The following is a 27,835-nucleotide window of genomic DNA, read 5'->3' as shown; positions in this document are numbered from 1 at the left end:
AGGTTCAGGAGTCCAGGATTATCTTCTGTGTCTGTGTTAATTGGTTTCCCTTTTCTTTGTTGAAGAGGGTCTGTGCAGTCTTTCTGCCTAGTCCGCCATCTTGCCAGTCTCCCACATGTGGTTTTGAGCATTTGAAATGTGTCTGGTTTGAATTGAGATGTGGTTTAAGTGGAAGGTAAATACCAGATTTTGAAGATTTGGTATGTAGAAGGAATGTAGACTATCTCAGTGATTTTACAGTGATTATGTATAGAAAAAATATTTTGCTTAAATTGGGTTAGATAAAACATTTAATTTTCTGGCTTCTAGTAAATTTAAAATTGCATGTATGGCTCATCTTATATTTCTACAGGACAGCGCTGTTGAAGACTTCCCACATGAGGGTGAAGAGTTTAACTGGAATGAAAGAATAGAAGGGACAGGTGATGGCAGACAGAAGAGGAAATATTCAGGATCACATTAACTGTTTGTGCTATTTTCTGTTAGAGCAGCACTAGAGGACCAAAACACTAGTGTTCCCCAGAGTGTGATGTGTGGACTACCTGCCTCCAATTCCTGGACTCATTGCAGACCTCATGAAACAGAATCCCTGACACTGGGACCTTCCCTGGCGCTTCAGTTATCTCTAACTCATTATTTTAATCTTTTCCTTGCAAAGGTTTTAGGGCTATCTGGAGGAGTCAGGGAGAGATTTGCAGGCTTTATGAGGGCAGTGAATGGGAATACAGTTTTATTAATTTTCTGTTTAATTTTGTTGGGGTGTACTTTTTTTATAAAATGATAGACGCAAGTAGTTGATGACAGTGTCATTTGAAGAATTTTCTTTTGAAGATGGGGTAATGGCTACTTATATTATTAAATAAACGGGGGGTGAAGGGGACAACACAGAATTACCCTACAAGTAGTAGGCAAGCCTTTGACTTAAATATAGCTTGCAAACTGATTGATTGCCAGTGACTATGTCCCAACAGACCTCAAGGCCTTACAGTAATATTCCATATTGACATAAAGCAATGTATAATTCTCAAATATATACTAAACATGGGAGCTTTGGTGGCATAGTGCCTAAGGCATTTGACTGCTAACCAGAAGGCTGGCAGTTCAAATCCACTGGCCACTTCTCGGAAGGAAGACTGGGCTGTCTGCTTCCTTGGAGACACTGCCTCAGAAACCCATGGAGGGGTCGCTACATGTTGGATTCTACTTGACAGCAGTGAGTTTGATTTGTTTGGTTTATACTAAACACATTGCTTGAGTTACCTACAACCTTGATCTATAATCTATTAATGTTACTGTTAGGTGCCTTTGAGTTGGTTCTGACCCGTAGAGACCCCATGTGCAATAGAATGAAACACTATGCAGTCCTGCACCATCTTTAGAATTGTTGCTATGCCTGAGCCTATTGTTGCAGCCACTGTGTCAGTCCATCGTGTTGAGGGTTGTGGTAGTTAAAGTTGTGTGTCAACTTGGCTGGTGGTAGTTATTCCCTGTGATGAGACTTGCAGTCAACTCCATGTTGGAGCCTGTCACAAGCAGCTGAGTAGCTGCTTTAGGAATGTCGTCTGCTTCCTGTATGTAAGGAGAAGCTTTGGAAATGGTCTACAGCTTTTTGGCACACTTGGACCCTCCATATAGCTGAGTCTTCATTCATCAGCCTGCCATGCTCTGCCAATCTTAGGACTTTTAATGGACATGAATCAATGGCCTGCTGCTGTATGGTTTGGTAATATCGGGACTGTGCCTTTTCACTTATCAACCTTGGGTTTGTCAACCTCAGCAGCCAGACTGAGAGAAGAAATGCCTCCAGCTTCAGTGGCCTGGGAGCAAGAGGCAGAGCCGAATCCCATGGTTGAGGGGCTTTGACCTAGGCCCTAGATCCTGGCACTTTGAACTCAGAGTTCTAGCCTCCACAACTGCAAGAGAATAAACTCCTGTTTGTTAAAGCCATCCCATTTGTGGTATTTCTATGAGAGCAGCACTATGTAACCAACACAGGGGTCTTCCTCTTTTTCTCTGAACCTCTACTTTACCAAGTGTGATATCTTTCTGCACTGACTGGTCCCTCCTGATAACATGACCTAAGTATGAGACACCAAGTTCCACCAACCTTACTTCTAAGGAACAGTCAGCTGTACTTCTTCCAAGACAGATTTATTCATTTTTCTGGCAATCCAAGGTATATTCAGTATTCTTTGCCAACACCATAATTCAGTTGCATCAACTCTTCTGTGGTCTTCCCTATTCATTGTCTGGCTTTCACATGCTTATGAGGCTATTGAAAATACCATGGGTTGAGTCAGACACATCTTAGTCTTCAAAATGACATCTTTACTCTTTGACACTTTAAAGACGCCTTTGTGGCACATTTGCCTAGTGCAGTACAACATCTGATTTCTTGACTGTTGCTTCCATGGGTGTTGATTATGGATCCAAATAAAAAGAAATTCCTGACAACTTCAGTCTTTTCTTTTCTCATATATGGTGATGTTGTTTATTGGCCTAGTTGTAAGAATTTTTGTTTTCTTTTATGTCAGGTGTAATCCATATTGAAGGCTGTAGTCCTTGATCTTCATCAGTAAGTGCTTCAAGTCTTCTTCACTTTCATCAAGCAAGATTGTGTTAATCTACATATTTTAAGTTGTCTTAAGTCTTTCTGCAATCCTGATACTGCATTCTTTTTATAGTCTAGCTTCTAGGATTATTTTCTTAGTATACAGATTAAGTATGGTGAAAGGATACAACCATGACACAGACCCTTCCTGATTTTAAACCATGCAGTATCCTGTAATTCTGTTTGAATGACTACCTCTTGGTTTTATATACAGATTCCTTATGAGCACAATTAAGTGTTTTGGGAGCTCTGGTAGCATAGTGGCTAAGGCACTTGACTGCTAACCAGAAGGCTGGCGGTTCAAACCCACCAGCCACTCCTCGGAAGGAAGGTTGGGCAATTCTACTTCCGTAGTGATACTGCCTCGGAAACCCAAGGAGGGGTCGCTATGAGTCAGGGCTGACTCGACGGCACGTAACAACAACAATTCTTTGCAACATTATTCATAATCTGTTATGATCCACACAGTCAAATACCTTTGCATAGCCAATAAAATACAGGTAAAGATCTTTGTGGTATTCTTCACTTTCAGTCAAGGTCTAGCTGACATTGGCAGTGATATCCCTTGTTCCACGCCCTCTTCTGAATCTGGCTTGAATGCCTGTCAGCTCCTTTTCAGTCTACCGCTGCAACCATTTTTAAATTATTTTCAGCAAAATTTTACTTGTGTGTGATATTAATGATGTGGTTCAATAATTTCTGCATTCTCTTGGATTGCCTTTCTTTGGAATCAGCACAAATATAGATCTCTTCCAGTCTGTTGGCCAGGTAGCTGTCTTCCTTATTTCTTGGCATAAATGAGTGAGCACCTGCAGCACTGCATCCATTTGTTGATATATCTCAATGGGTATTCCATGAATTCCTGGAGCATGGTTTTTCGGCAATTCCTTTAATGCAGCTTGGACATCTTCCTTCAATACCATCAGTTTTTGATCATTTGCTGTTTACTGAAATGGTTGGATGTCAACCAGTTCTTTTTGGTATAGTGACTCTGTATTCCTTCTATCTTCTTTTGATGGTTCCTGTATTATTCAGTATTGCTCATAGAATCCTTTAATATTGCAACTTGAGTCTTGAAATTTTTGTTCTTCAGCTCTTTCAGCTTGAGAAATACTGAGTATGTTCTTCTCTTTTGGTTTTCCAACTCCAGGTCTTTGCACATTTCATTGTAATACTTTTCTTTGTCTTCTCGAGCAGCCCTTTGAAATCTTCTGTTAAACTCTTTTATTTATCATTTCTCCATTAGCTTTTCCTACTGTCTGCTCCAGGAGCTCTGGTAGCGTAGTGCCTAAGGTACTTGACTGCTAACCAGAAGGCTGGCGGTTCAAACCCACCAGCCACTCCTCGGAAGGAAGATGGGGCAATCTACTTCCGTAGTGATACTGCCTCGGAAACCCAAGGAGGGGTTGCTATGAGTCAGGGCTGACTCGATGGCCCATAACAACAACAACAACAACACTGTCTGCTCCAGAGCAAGTTTCAGAGTCTCTTCTGACATCTATTTGGTCTTTTCTTCTTTTCCTGTCTTTTTAATGACTTTTTACTTTCTTCATATATGATATTCTTGATGTCATCCCACAGCTTGTCTGGTCTTCAGTCATTGGGATTCAGTGCATCACATCAGTTCTTCAGATGCTCCCTAAAGTCAGGCGGGATATAATCAGGCTTGTATTTTGGCTCTCATGGATTTATTTTTCTTTTCTTCAGCTTCAGGTTGAACTTGCATATGAGCAATTGATAGTTTGTTCCACAGTCACCACCTGGCCCTGTTCTGACTGATGTTATTGAGCTTCTCCATCACATCTTTATACAAATGTAGTCAGTTTGATTTCTTTCTATTCCTTCTGATGAGGTCCATGTGTGTAGTCACTTGTCACAAGACGATATTTGCAATGAATACAACATGTTTTTGTTATGTGCTGTCGAGTTGTCTCTGACTCATAGCGACCTTATGTACAACTGAGCAAAACACTGTCTGGTCCTGTGCCAGCCTCATGATCCCTGCTATACCTGAGCCCATTGCTGCAGCTACCGTGTCAATCCATCTTGTTTAGGGCTTTCCCCTCTTTTGTTGACCCTCCACTTTACCAAGCATGATACCCTTCTCCAGGGAATGATCCCTTCTGACAAAATGACCAAAGTAGGTGAGACAAAGTCTGGCCATTCTCACTTCCAAGGAGCGTTCTGGCTGCACTTCTTCCAGGACAGATTTGTTACTACTTTTGGCAGTCTACCATACTTTAAGCATTCTTCACCAACACCATAACTCAAAAACATCAACTCTTCTTTGGTCTTCCTTATTCATCGTCCAGCTCTCATATGCATATGAGGCAATTGAAAATACCATGACTTGGGTTAGGAACACCTTAGTCATCAAGGACACATCTTTGCTCTTCAGTGCTTTAAAGAGGTCTTTTGCAGCAGATTTGCCAAGGCGATACATCTTCTGATGTCATGACTGCTGCTTCTATTGGTGTTGATTATAGAACCAAGTAATATGAAGTCTTTGACAAAGTCAGTCTTTTCTCCATTTATTGTGATGCTGTTTATTGGTCCAGTTATGAGGATTTTTGTTTTCTTTATATTGAGATATAAACCATATTGCAGACTATAGTCCTCAGTCTTCAACAATAAGTGCTTCAAGTCATCCTTACTTTCACCAAGCAAAGTTGTGTTGTTTGAATATCGCAGGTTGTTAATGAGCTTTCCTCCAATCCTGATGACACGTTCTTCTTCATATAGTCCAGCTTCTCGGATTATTTGCTCAGCATACAGATTGAATAAGTATGGTGAAGGATATAACCCAGACACATTCCCTTCCTGATTTTGAACTGTGCAGTATCCCCTTGTTCTGTTCGAATGACAGTCTCCTGGTCTATATACAGGTTCCTCATGAGTACAATTAAGTGTTCTGGAATTCCCATTCTTCTCAATGTTATCTATAATTTGTTATAATCACACAATCAAATGCCTTTGCATAGTCAATAAAACACGAGTAAACTTTCTGGTATTTTTTGCTTCAAGCCAAAATCTCTCGCTTCACATCCCCTTCTGAATCTAGCTTGCATTACTGGAAGTTCTCTGTTGACATAGTGTAGCAACTGTTTTTGAGTTATATTCAGTAAGATTTTACTTGCATGTGATAATCAGTGATATTGTTTGATAATTTTTGCATTCTGTGGAATCACCTTTCTTTGGAATGGGTACAAATATGGATCTCTTCCAGGAGTGGGCCAGGTAGCTGCCTTCCAAATCTCTTGGCATAGCCAAGTACAAAAATGGCAAAGAAGCCATATGTTTTGACCTAGAACCCCACAAGAGGAAGACAGAGTCATCATCAGTAACCCAAGGCCTATTCCTACAAGGCCAGACATGCTGCCTCCCTCCAACCCTTTCTCCAACTGTTCCTCCCAAAGCACCCACCACCTCTCTCCTGGGTTCAATAATTCGCTGCAGTGGCCACACAGAATTCACAGATTATGGGGTTTATTAGGGAAGCACCAGAGGCTGCAATTCAGGTTTAGGAAAAATGCTCAGTCTCTCTCCCAGCCCACTGTCCCTCAGCCAGCAGTCTTTCACAGTCTCTTTCCCAGCAGTGCTGGTCCCTCGGTGTCTCACTCAGCAATGCATGTCTCTTGCATCTCTTTCCCAGCAACACGTGAGCCCGTGTCTCTTTCAGCAGCATGTCTTCCTCAACCAGCAGTCAGAGAGAGCTCTGCCTCTAGGAGGCCTCCCTTTTGAGCCCGGCAGTGTGGTCAAACTAGCCAATTATAGCATCAGAACTCTAAGCATCTGAGAGAGAGTGGGCATCTCCCAGAACATTGTTTTGTGCCACTCCCAACAGAAATACTCCAGGTGGACACCTTCAGCAATCAGGAGCTCCTCAGTTGCTCATAGCAAATCCCACCTTGGAGTTTACAAAGACTTATGGGTAGAAAAGCCACACAAAGTAATTTACTACACTGCACCAAGTGAGTGCCTCCAGTGCAGCATCCATTTGTTGAAACATCTCAGTGGGTGTTCCATCAATTCCTGGAGCCTTGTTTTTTACCACTTCCTTCAGTGCAGCTTTGACTTCTTCCTTCAATATCATTGGTTCTTAATCATATGCTACCTCCTGAAATGAATGATCATCTACCAGTTTTTTTTTGGTATAGTGACTCTGTGTATTCCATCCATCTTCTTTTGCTGTTTCCTGTGCCATTGAACATAACGCCCACGGAGTCTTTCGGTATTGCAATTCAAGGCTTAATTTTTTTCCTCAGTTCTTTCAGCTTGAGAAATGCTGAGCATGTTCTTCCCTTTTCGTTTTCTAACTCCAGGTCTTTGCACATTTCATTATAATAATCAACTTTGTCTTCTTGAGTTGCTCTTTGAAATCTTCTGTTCAGCTCTTTTATCCTGTTGATTTTTCCATCTGCTTTAGCTACTGTCTGTTCAAGTGCAGGTTTCAGAGTCTCTTCTGACATCCATTTTGGTCTTTTCTTTTTTTCCTGTCTTTTTAATGACCTTTTGCTTTCTTCCGGATGATGTTCTTGATGTCATCCCATAGTTCCTCTGTTTTTCAGTCATTGGTGTTCAGTGCATCAAATCTATTCTTTAGATGGTCTCTAAATTCAGGAGGGATATAATCAGGATCATATTTTGGCTCTTGTGGACTTTTTTTAATTGTCTTCAGCTTCAACATGAAATTGCATATGAGCAGTTGATGGTTTGTTCCACAGTTAGCTCTTGGCCTTGTTCTGGCTGAAGATACTGAGCTTCTCCATTGCCTCTTTTCACAGATGTAGTCAGCCTGATTCCTGTGTACTCCATCTGGCAAAGTCCACATGTATAGCTGCTGTTTATGTTGTTGAAAAAAGGTGGTTGCAATGAATAAGTTGTTGGTCTTGCAAAATTCTATCATGAGATCTCCATTGTCATTTCTGTCACCAAGGCCATATTTTCCAATTACTGGTGATTCTTCTTTGTTTCCAACTTTTATATTCCAATCCCAGTGATAATTAACACATCTTGATTGCATGTTCAGTCAATTTCAGACTGTAGAAGTCGGTAAAATTCTTCAATTCCCTCATCTTTGGCTGTGGTGGTTAGTGTATAGATTTGAATAATAGTAGTATTAACTGGTCTTCCTTGTAGGCATATGGATATTATCCTGTCACTGACAACATTGTACTTCATGATAGATATTAGTGCATTCGTTTTGATGATGAATGTGATGCCATTCCTCTTCAGTTTGTCATACCTGGCATAGTAGACTCTATGACTGATTCAAAATGGCTAATACCAGTCCATTTCAGCTTATTAGTGCCTCGGATATGGATCTTTATACATTCCGTTTCATTTTTGCTAGCTTCCAATTTTCCTAGATTCATATTTCTTACCTTCGACATTTCAATTATTAATGTCTGCAGCTGTTTCTTCTCATTTTGAGTTGTGCCACTTCAAGAAGGGAAGCTCCAGAAAACTTAACATCCATGTCATTAAGGTCAGTACTACTTTGAGAAGGCAGCTCTTCCTTAGTCATATTTTGAGTTCCTTCCAACCTGTGGGGCTCATCTTCTGGTACTATATCAGACAGTGTCTCACTGCTATTTTGTCAATTTGTCTTACTGTGGTGACTTACTATGATGCTGTAAGCTATGCCACTGCTATTTCACATATCATCAGGGTCAACCTATGGTGAACAGGTTTCAACAGAGCTTTTAGACTAAGATAGACTAGAAAGAGGAACGTAGTGGTCTACTTCTGAAAATATTGACCACTGATAACCTTATGAATATTAGTGATATGTTAATAAACATTGCTAATGATATTGATACAAGAATGTGATCCTTCATAGAAAAGTAACCAGAACTGTGCCTAAATAAAATTATTTACATAAATGACAACTTTATTAGACATTTATAAGTATTTTTTCGATGTAAACCATCTAATTTTTTTCTGAAGAATGTGCTTGGCCTGCTTGCATAATTTAAAGACATGAGAAGTAACCTTTGTAAAGTGTTGGGATTCTAATACTTTGTAAGAATGGACAGTAGCAGTCAAATACTAGCCTGCAAAATGGTGTCAAATGATTTCCCACAAAAGTCAGGAGGTAGCAAAAATTACACCACTGGCAATGAGCAGTAGAAGCAGCAGCAAAGACAGTTCCCAGTGTGCAAATGTTTCCAGTTTTTAAGTTGATTAGAATTTGGAATACATTTTGTATTATTTTATATACAGAAACATCTGTTTCTACCTGAGTAATAGTGCTGTTACACCTTACACTATTGTTGTTGTGCCATCGAATTGATTCTGACTCATAGCAGCCCTGTGTACAGCACAGCGAAACACTGCCTGGTTTTGTACCGTCCTTGTGATTGTTGCTATACTTGATTCCATTGTTGCACCCATTTTGTCATTCCGTCTTGTTGAGGATCTTCCCCTTTATCAAGCACGACATCCTTTTCCAGGGACTGGTCCTTCCTGATAACATGCCCAAAGTACATGAGATAAAGTCTTGCCATCCTCATTTCTAAGTAGCATTCTGGCTGTACTTCTTCTAAGATAGATTTGTTTGTTCTTCTGGCAGCAGCACCTTAATTCAGAGGCATCAGCTCTTCTTTGGTCTTCCTTATTCATTGTCCAGCTTTCTCATGCATATGAGGCAACTGACAATATAGTGGCTTCCCCTGTTTATATCATGATTTCTTCGGGAAAAATTTATTCCTGTCATAGTGAGAGAGATACTTCGTTAAAGTCTCTTTCCTTGTTGTTGATAGAAGCTCACTAATTAGGGGCAATAAGAAATGGATAAACATTTAAGAATACTAATGTTTTGTAGAAAGAAAGATTTTGAAAGTCTTCCTTTTCCTGGATTTTGGATTATGGTGTAAAGAAATACTGGATCTCTGTAAGGGTAGGTAATCCAAATTACTGCTTTCTTCTGTTTACTTGTAGGAGTCCAGTATTTCTTATACTGATATGGAGGAGAAATAATAGGTTTTTCATAGTTTTATTTTGTACAGCACAGAGGTTATGTGTACAAACTAATTTCTCCCAAGGCTTATTTGGTTTTGTCATTCCAGTATTTTGCATGGTGGCCAGCACATGGAAGATGCTGTTTGTTGAAGGCATGAATGATTAGTTGACCTTTCTGAAGTGTTTTAAACTCTGCGTTTTTTTTTTTTTTTTTTAAGTCAGCGTAATTTGATAAATACATTATTTTTTGCTGTCCGGTGGCATAGTGCTTAAGGCATTTCACTGCTAACCGGAAGGTGGGTTCAAACCCACCAGCCATGCCTTGGAAGGAAACTGGGCAATCTACTTCCGTAGTGATACTGCCTCAGAAATGCAAGGAGGGATCACTATGAGTGGGAACTGACTCGGACAGCAGTGAGTTTGGTGGTTTTTTTTTTTAATTTAAAAATTAAATCATGGACTCTAGAGTGATAACGCTTTTGTAGTTATTTTGCTTTCTCATTTAAGAGACAATACATTTTCTAAAACTGTGTAAATGGAAGGGCCTAGTTGCCATCAAGCAGCCCTGATGGCACAGTGGTTAAGTGCTCAGCTGCTAACCAAAAGTTGGTAGTTCGAACCCACCAGAGGCTCTGTAGGCAAAAGATACGGCTATCTGCTTCTGTAAAGATTACTGCCTTGGAGACCCCATGGGGGCAGTTCTGCTGTGTCCTGTAGGGTCAGAGTGAATCAGAATCAACTCCAAGGCAGTTAGTTTGGTAGTTGCTGTCAGCCCACAATAAAGCAGTTGTCTTTGGTGCAGTGGAAAACTTAGCAGAACAAAGAGATTGCCTAGCTGAATTAAATTGCTAAAGAGCAAACTATAATTTTCTAAGTTAAAAAAAAAAAGAATCTCCAAATCTCAATATCGAGGGAATAGTTCTATTTTAAAATAGTAAGTACTCTCTTATTAATTAAGGAGCTCTGGTGGCATAGTGCCTAAGGCACTTCACTGCTAACCATAAGGTTGGCGGTTCAAATCAACCAGCATCTCTGCAGAAGACTAGGCAATCTACTTCCATAAAGATTTACCTTGGAAACCTGAAGGGGGGTCGCTATGAGACGGAGTCGACTTGATGGCAGTGAGTTTTGTTTTGTTTTTGGAAGTACTCTCTTATATTTGGTCTTAACTGCAAGTCCCACACTATTCCTTAATCTTGTCCTTCATAATCCATGGTAGGAGTCAGTGTAGCATAGTAGTTAAAAGCATGAGCTTTGGAACTCAGGCTGGCCTAATTTTAGCTCTGCTCTGCTGCTTAATCCTGTGTGATCTTGTGCTTATGCTAAGTAATCAGTTTTTCTCATTGTAAAATAGGATGATGAAGGATCCTTGTGATCTTTAAGTGAATTAATGTCTATAAAATATTTTAAAAAAACAACAAAAACCATTTACTGTGGAGTCGATTCTGACTGCATGTGTGTCAGAGTAGAACTGTGTTCCATGGAGTTTTCATTGGCTAATCTTTAGGAAGATTGCTAGGCCTTTCTTCTGAGGCATCTCTGGGAAGACTGGAAGTGCCAACTTTTGATTAGTAGCAGGGTGCTTAACCATTTATGCCACCCAGGGACTCCATAAAGAACTTAGACAAAATAGGAAAGTTTAATACATGTTAATTGTTGTTATGTAATAATAAGCCTTGAATGTACATTGCATCTTTGCCTTGGCACTTTTTTTTTTTTTTTTTTTTTTAAGTATATTTGAAAAGTTTCTAGACACTTTTTAAAGATCTGCTAACCAGGAGGCTGGTGGTTCAAACTAACCAACCACTCCTCGGAAGGAAGATGGGGCAATCTACTTCTGTAGTGATACTGCCTCAGAAACCCAAGGAGGGGTCACTATGAGTCGGGGCTGACTCGACGGCCCATAACAACGACATTGTTATTTGAGTGAAAGTTTACAGAGCTAATTGGCTTTCTATTCAACAAGTTATACACATTTTGCTTTGTGACATTGCTTGTAATCCCTGCAGTGTAACAGCATTCTTCACACTTTATCCCTATGTTTTCCGTGTCATTTTGTCCTTTCTTATCTCTTCTGCCTTCTGAGCTTTTGTTGTTGTTGTTGTTATGTACCATGAGTCAGCCCCAACTCATAGCGACCCCTCCTTGGGTTTCCGAGGCAGTATCACTACGGAAGTAGATTGCCCCATCTTCCTTCTGAGGAGTGGCTGGTGGGTTTGAACCACCAGCCTTCTGGTTAGCAGTCAAGTGCCTTAGCCACTATGCTACCAGAGCTCCTTTCTGGCTTTATCCCTAGGCAAAAGCTGCTCTTTTGATCTCCTGTGGCCTGTTGTTTTAAGGAATGTTTACTGCTAGTGTTACTGTTTACCTTATAGGCCTGTCTATTTCTTGGCTGAAAGTTAAGCCATGAGGGTGAGTTCTAGGGCCTAATCTTATGATATGTAACTACCTGCTCTTTTCACATTTTATTTGCACTTTATTTAAAAAATTTAATTTGAAGCTATGTGTATAAAATAGCTAATGTTAGTCTCAGAGTAGTTGCTTTAAAAATGATAGTTTTGGCCTTAGATGGGGAAGGAGGAGGGCTGCCACCTTCCGCTGGCTGTGTACCCCTGGGAACTCAGGGGCAGGAAATTGCTGTATTGTCCTGCCTCGGAGAACAAACTCATCTATTGTAGGCCTAGCCTGGGTTGTTGCCTTTAAAAGCAAGGGAAGGTTGGTAGAATATCAACTACAGCACAACATGGAATTTCCAGAGAGGTCTTATTTTAAACCTTCATAAACAACCAGAACCACACGGACTTCTCCAAAGGAGATTGAGCTGGCCTGAGTTTGAGGGAAAGGATAATATGTGATCAAGCGATAACTAACACCAATGAAGGCCAGGTGTCAGAAGGTCTTGTAGGAGCGACAGCCATTCCCTGATAACTGTGTGGATCGGCAGTTCCTGGAGCAGCTCCAGAAAAACTTCTGTGCCTGGAAATACCAATAATATTGGTCTGTGGTGTTTGAGTCCAATGTAGTGCTACAGTAGCTGTACAGTGTGTGTGTTTTTGGTTTTTGTGGTTGTCTGGTGGTGTATGGACAGTGGTCTGACCCCTCACTGGCTTTTTGGGACTGGCTTGGCTTCTTCACTGATTGACTTTGTTTTTTGTTTGATCTCATTGATGGAGGTGAAGGGTAGAAGAAGAATGGGCGGACCCAGTGGGCAGACCTGAAGAATGCACTAGTTTTCATTACTTGTATGTATGGTTTTTCACCAGTGCTGAAGATCCGGGCAGAATCTATGAGCACTGACACCCTCTATGCCATTGTCATTCTTCATGCTTTTAGGCCATCTCATCTTCTTAGACTACAGTGCCAATGCTGCCGTTTAATCCAGCACACTGTCCTTGAATATAGCCATCCTTGCGTCTGTCTGCCTGGCCTCACACCTGCCCCAGTCCTTGCGTGCCTTCATAATGGTGACGTTTGCCATCCATATTTTTGCCCTGTGGCCCGTGTTGTAGAAGAAACTGAAGGCACATACTCCTCGCAGCTTTGTGGGGTCACCCTGCTTTTTGCGTTTTCAGCCTTGGGTGGCCTGCTTTGCATTAGTGGTATGGGAGCCATACCCTTTGCCCTTCTGCTTTTTCTATCTCGTGTCACTGCCCTTTCTACCCCATTCGCCTGCAGCTCTTTAAAGAAAACATTTATGGGCCTTGGGATGAAGCTGAAATTAAAGACTTGTCCAGGTTCCTCATGTTAAGGAACTCCAGACTCCATTATTAAGACAAGCTGAAAATCTAGCTTCCTAACTAGACAGAGTTCGATTCTCGAAGTAGCATGCTGATGTGGGTGGGAGAGCACAGATCAAAAGAAAAAGTTAATCAAAGGCTGCAGTGGTGAAGGTCCTGATCCTTTTGCTTTACGGATGACAAGCTTTGTAGACCCTCTTGAATTATGGCCTCTTATTTATTATTTGCTGTAATAAATGAAGTGATGAAGCTTCTATTTATTTAAAAAAAAAAAAAAAAAGATAGTTTTCTTCCTTTTTTAAGATATCTGTGTGAAATTTTAGGTGTATATTTCTGTCACTGTGTGTATTTAGTTTATTATTGTCATAAATAACAAACATTTTTCATTTTTAGATTTTTAAAGTTATCTTTACAATTTTATGTAAATATGCATAAACTGGATAGCCAGTATCTAAGGTCTAAATAAATTGCAGTTTCACATAGCTTTGGAAATTGAGTGGATCAGATGTTTCCTGGTTATTATTACACATTATAAAATCCTAGTATAACACAGTTTACAGTGGCTTTCTTCTTAACATCAGCATTGTAAAGAGGTTGAATCTGTTATGTTTAGATAAATAGGTTTGTAAAATATTTTAAGCTTCATATTTCATGTAAGCATTTTTCATCTTTCTTTTTTAAAATAGGTAAGTCAACAAACTGGGAAGATGATGGTTGGGGAGCATGGGAAGAAACAGACTCCCAAGAACCTGTAAGTCTTTATAAATGTATATACATTTTCTGATGATGGATTTTCAGAAGCTATTATGAGCATTTTCAGAAGCTATTAGGAGCTCTGGTAGTGTAGTGCGTAAGGCACTTGACTGCTAACCAGAAGGCTGGTGGTTCAAACCCATCAGCCACTCCTCGGAACGAAGATGGGGCAATCTACTTCCGTAGTGATACTGCCTCGGAAACCCAAGGAGGGGTCGCTATGAGTCATGTCCGACTCGACGGCACATAACAACAACAACATTATGAGCATACATTCCTTGACCTTCCATTGGAGTCCCAATGTGCTCGGCTGCTAACTCAAAGTTTGGAGGTGTGAGTCTACCCAGAGGCATTGCAGAAGAAAGGCCTGGCAATCTACTTTTGAAAAATCAGCCACTGAAATTGCCTAGTTCTACTCTGGTATACATAGGGTCACTATGAGTTGTAATTGACTGGATGGTAACTGTTTTTTTTGTGTGTGTGTGATTTGGGTGAAAGGTTACAGAACAAACTCACTTTCCATACAGCAGTTCACATACACTTTGTCTCATGACATTGACCACAATTTACCCCAATGCAATAGCTCCCCTCCCACTTCCTCCTGATAGTTACCTCTTCCCTGTGTCCATCCCTCCATGCACTCTTGCCACCTGAGCTGTCTCCCTGTGCATAAACAGCCCTTCTTTCTCCCATGATTGTTCTCTCCAAGAAATGTATCTACCTAGTGTAATGTTCACCTCATATGCCTGTCTTTTGTTTGGCTGGAAGTCACAGGTGTGGGTTCAATTCCAGACCTGAAGGACAGCTAGGGGCCATAGTCTCAATGTTCTACCAGGCTCCATCAGACCAGCAAACCTGGTCCCCTTTTTTTTCTTTTCCAAATGATTTTGAGTTTTGTTCCACATTATTCTCCCTCTCTATCAGGATCTCCTACAGAGATCCCCCTTCGAGTGGTTGACAGTGGTAGCCGGGCACCATCTAGTTATTCTGGTCTTAAAGTCATATAGGTTGTGGATCGCATGGTGTACCAGTCACTTGGACTGATTGTTTCCATGAATCTTTGGTTTTTTTCATTCTCCTTTGCTCTGGATGAGGAGAGACCCATCATTGCATCCAGATGGCTGCTTGCAAGCTTTTAAGATCTCAGTCTCTACTTGCCGAAGTAGGATGTAGAACAGTGTTTTGTGTAGTATGTTATGCTGATTGAGCCTGTTGTTCCCTGTGACTATTGTCCCAAGCCCACAGATTGAAGTACTAGAGGTCCCTCTGGGTAGCTAGTTGTGACCAAGAAGTGACTACGACCTTGCCCCTTGTCAGCTCTATTATACACCTGGGAATTCTTACAGAACATACAAATAGACGTGTAGAACCATTGTCTGCCAACCCTATACATGGTCTTGGGTACACTCCCAGCTTCACAGACATACCTAATAGTTCAGCCTGTCCACCCATCTATCCACCAATATACCCATGTTTGCCTTCACTGACAATGCAGTATTGTATGTGCAAAAGGGTTCATCTTTGTTGCCTGTACCTCCCATGTACTTCTCTATGTCTTCCTGTTCCTCAGTGCCACCATGTTGATCACTCACATTTGGTACATTGCCCTTCTTTTCACTCAAATCAGTACTTATCTCTACCTAACAAACAGTATTCCCTTCCCTTCCCTCCTATCCCTGGTAACCAACAAAGAAAATTTCCTTCCGTAACTAAACCTTTCCTTGACTTTTACAATAATGGACCAAGACAATATTTGTCCTTCTGTGATTAACTTATTTCACTCAGCATAATGTTCTCCAAGTTCTTTCACGATACATGGTGTTTTGCAAATTCTCTGTTATTTTTTAGGGTCGCATAGTATTCCATTGTGTGTATGTACCATAGTTTGGTTATCCATTCCCCAGTTGATGGACACCTAGGTTGTTTCCATCTTTTGGCTATTGTAAATAATCCTGAACTATTGGTGTGCATATGTCTGTTCTTGTCATCGCTTTCACTTCTTTAGGATATATACCTAGTAATGGTATTGCTGGGTCAAATGGTATTTCTAATTCCAACTTTTTAAGGAATCACCATATAGCTTTCCACAGTGGTTGTACCATTTGACAGTCCCACCAGCAGTATATGAGAGTCCCAATCTCGCTGCATCTTCGCCAGCATTTGTTATTTTCTGTCTTGTTGAACTTTGCTACTGGTACTGGGGCCACATGGTATCTCATTTTTGTTTTGATTTGCGTCTCTCAAATGGCTAATGATTGTGAGCATTTCTTCCTGTTTGTTGGGTGCCTGAATATCCTTTTTGGTGAAGTATCTATTCATGTCTTCTGCCCATTTTTTAATTGGATTATTTGTCTTTTTGTTATTGAGGTGTTGGAGTTTTCTGTAATTCTAGAGATAAGTCCCTTGTCAGATAAGTCATTGCCAAATATTTTTTCCCAATCTGTACGTTCTCTTTTGACTCTTTTGGAGAAGGCTTTGGAAGCATATAAAAATTTAATTTTCAGAAGGTCCCATTCATCTAGTTTCTCTTCTGCTGTTTGTGAATTTTGGGTTATGCTTGACAGTCAATTTATGCCATGTTTAGGGCTCCTAGGTTTTTTTTTTTTTTTTTTGGTGATTTGGATGAAGATTTACAGAGCAAATTCACTTTCCATACAGCAGTTCACATACACTTTGTCTCATGACATTGATCACAGTTTACCACAATGCAACAGCTCCCTTCCCTCCCACTTCCTCCCCATAGTTACCTCTTCCCTGTATCCATCTCTCCATGCACTCCTGCCCCTTGAGCTGTCTCCCTGTGCATAAGCAGCTCTTCTTTCTCCCATGATTGTTCTCTCCAAGGAGTGTATCTATCTGAGGTAAATGTTCAACTCATATGCCTATCTTTTGTTTGGCTGGAAACCACAGGTGTGGGTTCAGTTCCAGACCTGAAGGTCAACTAGGGGCCATAGTCTCAGTGGTTCCACCAGGCTCTATCGGACAGCAAACCTGGTTCTCCTCCCCCCGCTTTTTTTCCTCCAAATAATTTTGAGTTTTGTTCCACATTGTTCTCCCTCTCTATCAAGGATCTCCTACCTAGACCCCCTTCCAAGTGGATGGCAGTGGTAGCCGGGCACCATCTACCTTGTTTTTTTTTTTGAGGAACTTTATAGTTTGAGGTTTCACATTTAAATCTTTAATCCATCTGGAGTTAGTTTTTGTGTATGATGTGAGGTACAGATCTTGTTTCATTTTTCTGGAAATGGATATCCAGTTTAACTGGTTTTGTTTTGTTTTGTTTGTTTTGGATCTTCCACTATAAAAGGTATTCTTTGCAGTGATGGTGATCTCACTGTTAAATTGACGTTTTAAAATCTATGTCGTGAACATTTCTATTTCTATTCCTACTTAGTAGTACTTAAGTAGATATCTGTTCTTAAATAACTTAATGACTTTATAACCAAGTGGGCTAAATGGAGAATAGTTGTGTTAGGATTCCTTCTCCTTCATAAGTTATTTTTTTTAGACTCTTTCATTTAGTCTTTCAACACATATTTGTTAAATACTCACCATATTCTAAGTTAGGAAGCTCTAGTGGAACTTTGGTTAAAAGCATTGGATACTGCCAGCCAAAAAGTTGGCAACTTGAACCCACTTGCTGCTCTGGGGGAGAAGGATGAGGCAGTCTGGTACCGTAACATTTTACAGCCTTGGAAATCCAATGGGACAGTTTTACTCTGTCCTGTAGGGTCGTTATAAGTCAGAATTCATTTGATGGCACTGGGTTTGGGTTTTGGATATTCTAGGGTTTTTCCTAGGTGGTGAGAATCTAGCAGTAACCAAGATAGATGAAGTCTCTGTATATGTTAGTATATTTTTAGCTGAGAGTATTAGAATATCTAAATTAAACTGACTTAACTAATAAGGAAGTTTATTTCCTCTTGTGTAAGAGAAAGTCTAGAGATAAATTGGGCTCCTAGTTTGATTGATCATGTAACTTAGCAATGTCATCAAGTACTCACATTCTTTTCTTCTGTCTACTCTGTATCTCCAGTGTTGGCTTCATCCTAAGGGTTTTTCTCTCTGATGTAGTGTGGTAGCCAGGGACATTTGGGACAATTTAGTCTTCATTCATGTGCAGAGAGAAAAAAAAATCTTGACTTTACATGATTCTTAAAAGTCAGAAAAAACTTTCCCTTTCCCAGAAGCCTTCAGCAAACCTTGCCTTGTATCTCATTATTGCTCATTTCTGAATGAATCACTGGCAAGAGATAAGAGTTTTCATCTGCCAGTCATCACCTTCCTATTGGGGGTATTAGGAAGGTCATCTTCTCCTGAGGCCTCTGGGTGCATGGGAGAAGAGTAGATTACTGAACAGAAATCAGTATTTTTTCACACAGAAAGAAGAGGAAAAATGTATACTGGATAGCTATGTCTACTTTTAGTATTGTTTTTTAGAATCATGTAGCTAACTGACTATTGCAATATAACACACTAGTATGATCCATTGCACCGTAGAACCTGTTGCAAAATTAAGTTTCATGCTGTGTTGTCAACAGTTCTGCTGAAGACTTGCTTTATTGGCCAGTTTTCTAATAATTATTTTCTCAATAATTATTGAGAAAATGAATGTATGGTGAATTCATGAAATTTTTTTTCTGTCAGACAAATATAAAATAGATAGTTTTTATAGTAAAACAAGTTATATAGACAGTTTTTACTTTTACCTTTGACTTCTAAGTAAGTTTGAGGTTTTTTGAATCAACATCATGGACATTGTATGTTAAAGTGGACACCTACATTTACAATCTCAGAGGAGATTCCAGTGTGACAGTTGCTATATATATAAAATAATGCTATTGTTTGAATCATGGCGATACGGCATTTATTTACAAATCCAGATGCCAACATCTTAAATAGAACTTTGTTCTAATACTTTGCTCTTTTGGAATGGATTTTTGCTTGTGAATGATGTAGTTGGGGATTTGTAGATGAGCCTCGTTTTCTTTACAAATATCTGCTACTTCTTCCCTGATAATGTTAAAGGGGGTTAGTTATGTCACACTATGACATAACTTGCTTTTCAGGTTATTTACCATGTGCCTTCCTTAAGAGTGTACTCCTTTATGGCATTATAAACTAATGGAGTAGAAAAGGAGGGAGACTGATACGAGATGGGGTCAGAGAAGCAAAGCAGGCTTGATGAAGGGCTTTTGTGAATTTGGAGTTAATTCTGATTGTGATAGGAAGCCACATTATGTGATATGATTTTTATATATCTCACTGTGGCTGCTCTGTGGATTAGTTATTGTAGGTTTGTTTATTACTTTGCCTCTTAAAAAGGTTATAAGACAGTCTGTTTTATGGCATTTCACTTTGATGTTATGCTGTCCCAGTTCATTTTGGGTGATGTGGACAAGGAAAGCATAGCTACAACATGTAAGCATTGACAGAAGTCCTTTAAGTAAAGTATGTTTTTATTAGTGGGCAAGGGTATCCTAAATCCAGGGATGTAATTTTATAGCAATATTTGTTAAAAGCTGAAATATGCTTCTATTCATTCTAAAAACAAATAGGGTAACTAATGTGAAGAATATTTAATTTGGAATCAAATATGGATATTTACAAATGGCCCTGGTGAATAAGAGTGATGTAAATTTTGCATTGACCTGTTTGCTCATACTGTGGACTGGATAAATAGAACAAGTCTCACTGACAACAATTTTCAGCGTACCAATCATTCCTAACCCCCTTTAAACACTCTGTTACGGGTCATATGTACAGGGTAAACCAAACCAAAACCAAACTCACTGCCATCGAGTCAGATCTGACTCATAGCAACCCCTCCTTAGGTTTCCAAGGCGGTATTACTACGGAAGTAGATTTCCCAACCTTCCTTCTGAGGAGTGGCTGGTGGATTTGAACCTCCAGCCTTCTGGTTAGCAGTCAAATGCCTTAGGCACTGTGCCACCAGAGCTCCCTGTATATGATAAGGGAAGGAGGTATTTGGGTGAATACTGATGATCAGATATAATCTGGATATTTAAGTTACCCTGCTGTGTTCAAGAAAGTTACTTTGGATCCTGACCTCAAAACAAGACATCTTTCAGTACTACCCAAAGTGATCTATAGATTCAACACAATCGTGATCAAAATTCTAACAGCCTTCTTGACAGAAATGGAAATACCAGTCTTCAACTCTATATGGCATGGCAGGAAGCCCTGAATAGCTAACATAATATTGAAAGAGAAGAACAAAGTAAGATTTATACTTCCTGATTTTAAAACATATAAGTACAGTAATCTAAACAGCCTGATACTGGTATAATACAACATATAGACAGATAGACCAGTGGAATAGAACTGAGAGTCCAGAAATAAACCCGTACATTTGTGATCACCTGAATTTTGACAAAGATGCTAGCTCCAGTCAATGAGGAAAGAAGAATCTCTTTAATAAATGGTATTGGGAAAAACTGGATTTCCACATGCAGAAAAATGAAACAAGATCCATGTCTCATACCATACACAAAAACAAATTCAAAATAGAATAAGGACCTAAAAGTGCAAACTGAAACCATAAAATTCTTGGAAGACAGCAGATTATCTCAAATAATAACTAAAGCACAAATAGCAAAAGATAAAATAAATAATGGAACCTTGTAAAAAAATTTTTTCATCAAAAGACTTTACCAAAAAAATGAAGAGACAAGCTCCACTGACTTAGAGAATATCTTTGGAAACCATATATCCAATGAGAACTGATAGCCAAAATACATAAAAAACATCAACAACTTAACAGCAAGAAGGCAACCCAATCATAAAATGGGCAGAGGACTTGAACAAACATTTTATCAAAGACAGCATTCAGATGGCCACCAAACACATAAAAAGATGCGCAGTGTCATTAGCCATCAGAGAGATGCAGGTCAGAATCACCGTGAAGTATCATTTCACTTCCACAAAGATGGCCAAGATTTTAAAAACAAAAGAGAGAAAAAATAACAAATGTTCACAAGGATATGGGGGAAATTGAAATCCTTATCCATTGCTGGTGGGAATACAAAATGATACAGCCATTGTGGAAATCAGTGTGGTGGTTACTCAAAAAAACTAAAAATAGAGCTACCATATGACCCAACAATTCACTCCTAGTTATGTACCCAAAAGACTTGAAAAGAGAGACTCAAACAGATATTGTGCACCAGTGTTCATTGCAGCACTATTCACAGTAGCCATAAAGGTGGAAGTAACCTAAATGCCCATCAGCAGATCAATGGATAAACAAAATGTGGTACATAAACAATAGAATACTACTCACCAGTAGGAGAAGTAAAGTCTTGATACATGCTGCAGTATGGATAGAGTGTGAAGACATTATGCTGAGTCAATCACAAAAGGACAAAGACTGTGTGACCTCACTTATATAAAAAGATAAGCAAAGAGCAAATGTATAGAGACTAAAGTTTGTTAGTGATACCAGGGCTGGAAAGGAAAGGGAAAAGGTGATTATTGATTATAGAGTACTGAGTTTTAATATATGAAGATGAAAAAAATCACATTGATGAAGGGTAGAGTTGCACAGCCAATTAAAGTAATTGCTGTCAATAAGTTGTACACCTGTAAAAAGTTAAATTGGTAGAAGTTATATGATGTACTTCCAACAGTGACCAAAAAAATAAAAGCTGCTGAAGCTACTTACGTATAACCAAACCTCATGGAATTTGATTATTTGGTTTGGGAGTTTAGGGTCATGGTTTCATGGGACATCCTAGTTAACTGGCCTGATACCATGTTCAGTACTTCTCTTCTGTCTCTTAGGTCATTGTGTAGTACCTGGGTTTGTTTTTGTTTTTTAATTTTATTTTGATTTCAGTGAAAGTTTACCAAGCAAATTCATCTTCCATATAGCAGTTCACATACTCTTTGTCTCATGACATTGACTGCAATCTCCCATAAAACAACAGCATTCTTCCCACTTCCTCCCCATAGCCACCTCTTCCCCATAGCCACCTCTTCCCTGTGTCCTTCCCTCCCATGCACTCCTGCCCCCCGAGTTGTCTCCCTGTACATACAGTTTTTCTATTCTCCCATGATGTATCTCAACAAGCAGTTTATATACCTAATGTAAATATTCAGCTCATGTGCCTGTCTTTTGTTTGGCTGGAAGCTACAGGAGTGGGTTCAATTCCAGACCTGAAGGACAGCTAGGGGCCATAGTCTCAGGGGTTCCATGAGGCTCTGTCAGACAAGTAAACCTGCCCCCCCTCTTTTACGATTTTGAGTTTTGCTCCACATTGTTCTCCTACTCTATCCAGGATCTCCTACATAGATCACCCTCCGAATGGTTGACAGTGGTAGCTGGGCACCATCTAATTCTTCTGGTCTCATAGTCAAATAGGCTGAGGATCACCTGGTATACCAGTACTTTCTACTAATTATGTCCATGTGTCTTTGGTTTTCTTCATTCTTCTTTGCTCTGGATAAGGAGAGACCCATCATTGCATCTAGGTGGCCGCTTGCAAACTTTTAAGATCCCAGTCACTACTCACCATTGTAGGCTGTGGAACAGTGTTTTTGTGTAGTATGTTAATGCCAGTTGAGCATGATGTCCCCTGTCACCATGGTCCTAAGCCCAAAGGTCCAACTATTTGCTCCCTCCACATATCTGGCTGTGACCAAGAAGTGATTTTGACTTTGTCCCTTGTCAGGTCTACTATATACCTGGACATTCTTACAGAACATACAAGTAAACTTGTAGAAACATTGTCTGCCAATCCTATACATGGTCACAGGCACACCCACCCACACAGACATACCTATTCTTCAACCTGTCCACCCATCTAGCCATTGTAGATCAATGTTTGACATTGCTGACAAAGCAGTACTGTAATGTGCAAAAGGGTTCATCTTTGTTGTCTGTACCTCCCGTGCACCTCTCTATGCCTTCTTCTTCCTCATGCCACCATATTGATCACTCACATTTATAGTACATTGCCCTTTTCTTCACCCAAATCAATACTTGTCTCTCCCTTTCTAACTACTGTCTCAGAAACCCAGGGAGGGGTAGCTATGAGTTGGGTCCGACTCAGCAGCACATAACAACAACAACAACCTATCTAACAGTGTTCCTTCCCCTCCCCTCACCCCCTGGGAACCAGCAAAGAATATCTCTTTCCATATATAAACCTTCCCTTGACTTTTGCAGTAATGGACTAATACAATATTTGTCCTTCTGTGATTGACTTATTTCACTCAGCATAATGTCTTCTAAGTTCATCCATGTTATGTGGTGTTTTGCAGATTCTACATTATTCTTTAGTGTTGTATAGTATTCCATTGTGTGTATGTACCATAGTTTGGTTATCTATTAGTATTATTCTGCTGATGGACACCTAGGTTGTTTCTGTCTTTTGGCTGTTATAAATAGTGTTGCCATGAACATGAGTGTGCATATGTCTGTTCTTGTCATGGCTCTCACTTCTTTAGGATATATATCTAGTAATGGAATTGCTGGGTCAAATGGTATTTCTAATTACAGCTTTTTCAAGAATAGCCATACTGCTTTCCACAGTGGTTGTATCATTTGACAGTCCCACCAGCAGTGTATAAGAGCCCCTATCTCCACATCTTCACCAGCATTTGTTATTTTCTGTCTTGTTGAACTTTGCTATTAGTGCTGGGGCAAGATGGTATCTCATCGTTTTGATTTGCATCTCTCTAATGAGTATCTGGAGGAGCTCTGGTAGCGTTGTGCCTAAGGCACTTGACTGCTAACCAGAAGGCTGGTGGTTCAAACCCACCAGCCACTCCTCGGAAGGAAGATGGGGGCAATCTACTTCCGTAGTGATACTGCCTCAGAAACCCAAGAAGGGGTCGCTATGAGTCGGGTCTGACTCGATGGCAAATAACAACAACAAACAATGAGTGCCTGGGGTTTTAAAAGCTAACAAGTGGTAATCCAAGGTACAACAGCTGGTCTTTATTCACCTGGAGCAACAGAGAATAAAGGAGGATCAGGAAAAGGAGAAGGAGATAAAATGTGTGGTTAATTGCCTCCTTTTCCATGAGACCAAAAAGAGAAAGTAAAATTTTCAAGGAATCCATTCTTTCTATAGCAATGGAGGCTAGAGAAACTATTAGGTGGGAGTCACTGGAATTGTTGCCCTGAGATAATCTTTAAACTTTAAACTAAAAATATCGCCCAATGTTTTCTTAAAACCAGGCAGTAGTTTAGCTTAAATAGTAAACAGTGTCTGTCTTGAGCATTGTGCTCTTTTAAAATCTGTCTTTATGGGATCAAACTGACAACAGTAACTCCAAAAGATTAGATAGGAAACTTACGAAGCAGTGAGTTTATGTTAATGGAGGAGGAACAGCTCAGAAAAGGATGAGAAGGGTTGTACAACTTAAAGAATGTAATCATTGTCACAGAATTGTACACATAGAAACTGTTGAATTGGTGTATGTTCTGCTGCGTATGTTCTTAACAAATGAAATAAATTATTAAAACCAAACAAAAAGAAGACATCTTTGCTAAGGGAGATTGGTAGTTGAGGACAAAAATGGCACTGTGACCACGGAATGGAATATGACCTCTGCCTTGAGCTGCTGCATCAGCTAGACCTTTCTATGTATCATTATGAGATTTCAGCTGAGCAAATATTTTATACTAGGACTATTAGAAATTTTGCACAGCTGAGGTAAAAGACTCCTAGTACTAGTGACTTCCAGTAAGATGGACGAATAGCCAGACAAGCAACACAGACCCTCTTCAACAAAGAAAAACCAATTGACAAGAGATACAGAAGATAATCCTGGAGCCCTGAGCTTTGACAGGAACTATACAGAAGAGGATTAGGCACCAACTAGTCAAAAAACCTGAATGAAAACAGTAAGTACAGAGACGGTCGGAGCTGCAGACTGTCAGCTCCTCTGACGGGACCAACAGTCTGAATGTTTCCAGGTGGTGTTGGGACCTGAGAATTGACCTAAAGATCAGCCCTGGTCACCAAGGGCTGCAGGGACGACTGCACTGGTGGCCTATGAATAGGAAGGGAAACAGCAAGGTGGGAGACAACCTGAGCTGTTGACTTTCCTCTGTCCTGAGGGCATAGCCATTTTGATTGCATACACACGGTAGCCATTTTGGGTATTTAAAGTGACCAAGGATGCAGCCATTTTAAATGTTTATAAGGGGCAGCCATTTTGGTTATTTAAAGTGACCAAGGGCACAGCCATTTTGAATGTTTACAAGTGGCAACCATTTTGGATTTTAAAGTACATTCCCATTTGGATTCCAGGGACTTAAGAATAGGGTGTTTGCCAAGGTTGGCAAGGATATATGAGAGGCTAACAACAGGAAAGGAGACAGATGGTGAGTGTATAAGTGCTGTCAACTAGTGAATAGAGGAGCACAGGACAGTACTCTGCTTATATAGATACATACAAACAAAACAAAGAAAATGAAAATTGTGGACAAGTTACTCCAGCATACAGTCACCAATTAAATAGAAATACAAAAACATACAATTCCACGGAGATAACACAGTATCACAGTCCACACAAAGAAGCAAGATAAAGCAGGAGAAACAAGGGACCAGGATACAGACCCAAAACACATCCCTGAAGAAGACACAGCATTGGAACTCCCTGATCAGGAATTCAAAAGAATTATTTTTAGGTATCTTCAGCGAGTTCAGAGACAGATCAAGGAAAACACAGAGAAAACCTAGAACAATTTCGAAAGACAATACAAGAACAAAATGACAAAATAAATGAAAAATTAGAAATGATACAAAATCTACATACAGAAATCCAGAAGATTAATACTAAATCTTCAGAAATAGATAAGACATTGAATGGGCAAAGCAGCAGAATTGAATCAATGGAAGACAGAATTAGTGAGATTGAAGACAAAGACCTTAACACTACTTTGGAAAGGGCTAAATCAGAAAACAGATCAAAACAAAAAGGAGAAAGCCTAAGGTTCATGTGGGATACCATCAAAAGGAGTAACCTACATGTAAATGGAATTCCAGAACAGGAAGGGACAAAACCACAGAGAAAATTGTCAAAGATTTGTTGGAAGAGAATTTTCCTGTATGATGAAAGATGAGAATATATCCATTCAGAACATGCAATGAACCCCAATCAGGATAGACCCCAAAAGAAAATCACCCAGACATATTATCATCAAACTCACCAAAACCAAAGACTAAGAAAGAATCATGAGAGCAGCATGGGAAAAACAAAAAGTTACCTACAAGGGGCAACCAATTAAGACTTAGCTTGGATTTCTCAGCAGAAACCATGCAGGCAAGAAGACGATGGGATAGTATATATAAAACACTAAAAGAGAAAAATTCCCAACCAAGAATTATGTACCCAGTAAAATTGTCCCTCAGATATGATGGTGAAATTAGGACATTTCCAGATAAGCAAAAATTAAGGGGATTTGTTAAAACCAGACCAACCTAATAAGAGATGCTAAAGGGAGCCCTTTGGACAGAGAATCAACAGCAGCCAACAACAACTGACCGTTAACACACTTGATGATATAACCCAGAAACCAACCCAGCTAGGGAAGTATCCAAAGTAAATAAGCTTACAAGATTGTAAACTGGGAACCAGAGACATCAATTGACAAATGAGGACAACTACAGACCAAAAGGAGGGAAAAAACTGTGTTGTTACAAAACTTATAGGTGGTAGGGAAGTCAAGACAACTACAAGATAGAATGGACTGTTCTAAACCTGGGAATAAAACTATAAATCACAGGGTAACCTCAAAGAAAATGATAAACCTTCACATCAAAATAAAAAGGAGGACAAGCACAAATATTCAGCAAATACTAAAACAGTAGCAATGAGGGAAGTGATAACACGGTTCATAAACAAAATCAGCTCAGCATAGTAAATTATGTGAAACAAAGAAATCAACACCATGAAAAAGGACATAACGAAAATAACAGCAACAAATTCATATTTGCTGATAATTACATATCTGGCAAGGGACTTATCTCTAAGATTTGTAGAAAACTCCAACGCCTCAACACCAAAGGAATTAACAATCCCATTGAAAAATGAACAGAAGATTTGAATAGACACTTCACCAAGGAGGATATTCAGGTGGCCAGCTAATACATGAAGAGATGCTCACAATCATTGGCCATCAGAGAGATGTAAATCAAAACAACAGTGAGATACCGTCTCACCCCAGCACTGATGGCAAGGTTCAATGAAACAGAAAATAACAAATGATGGCAGGATATGAAGAGATTGGGATTCTCATTCACTGCTGGTGAGACTGTGAAGTGATAACAACCACTGTGGAAAGCAACATGGAAATTCCTTAGAAAGCTGGAATTGGAGATACCATTTGACCCAGCAATCCTATTACTAGGTATATATCCTAGAGAGGTGAAAGCCAGGATAGGAACAGATACATGCACACCCATGTTCATCACAGCACTATTTACAATAGCAAAAAAGAGGGAAACAACATATGTGCCTATCAACGGAAGAGTGGATGACCAAACTATGGTACATACACATACTGGAATGCTACGCAGCACTAAAGAATAATGTAGAGTCTGCAAAACACCGCATAACATGGATGAACTTGGAGGACGTTATGTTGAGTGAAATAAGTCAATCACAGAAGGACAGATATAGTATTAGTTCATTGTGTGGAGGGTCAAGAAAAGGTTTATATATGGAGGGAAACTTTCTTTATTGGTTGTCAGGGGTGGGAGGGGAGGGAAGGGAACACTGCAAAAAAAAAAAA

General features: G+C 39.8%; 1 protein-coding gene across 1 annotated transcript in view; it reads left to right on the top strand.

Annotated features, from left to right (window-relative positions):
* Positions 1-27,835, top strand: part of RAB3GAP2 (RAB3 GTPase activating non-catalytic protein subunit 2) — a 175,304-nt gene that overhangs the window by 18,683 nt on the left and 128,786 nt on the right. The window contains exon 2 of the mRNA XM_007936932.2: positions 13,998-14,062. Within this exon, the coding sequence (XP_007935123.1) occupies positions 13,998-14,062 (65 nt within the window). The remainder of the gene's footprint in view (positions 1-13,997; positions 14,063-27,835) is intronic.

The sequence above is a fragment of the Orycteropus afer genome, unplaced genomic scaffold, assembly GCF_000298275.1.
Source record: "Orycteropus afer afer isolate SDZICR_OR568_19922 unplaced genomic scaffold, OryAfe1.0 scaffold00039, whole genome shotgun sequence".
NCBI lineage: Eukaryota > Metazoa > Chordata > Mammalia > Tubulidentata > Orycteropodidae > Orycteropus > Orycteropus afer.
This window is presented reverse-complemented; position numbering and strand designations above follow the sequence as displayed.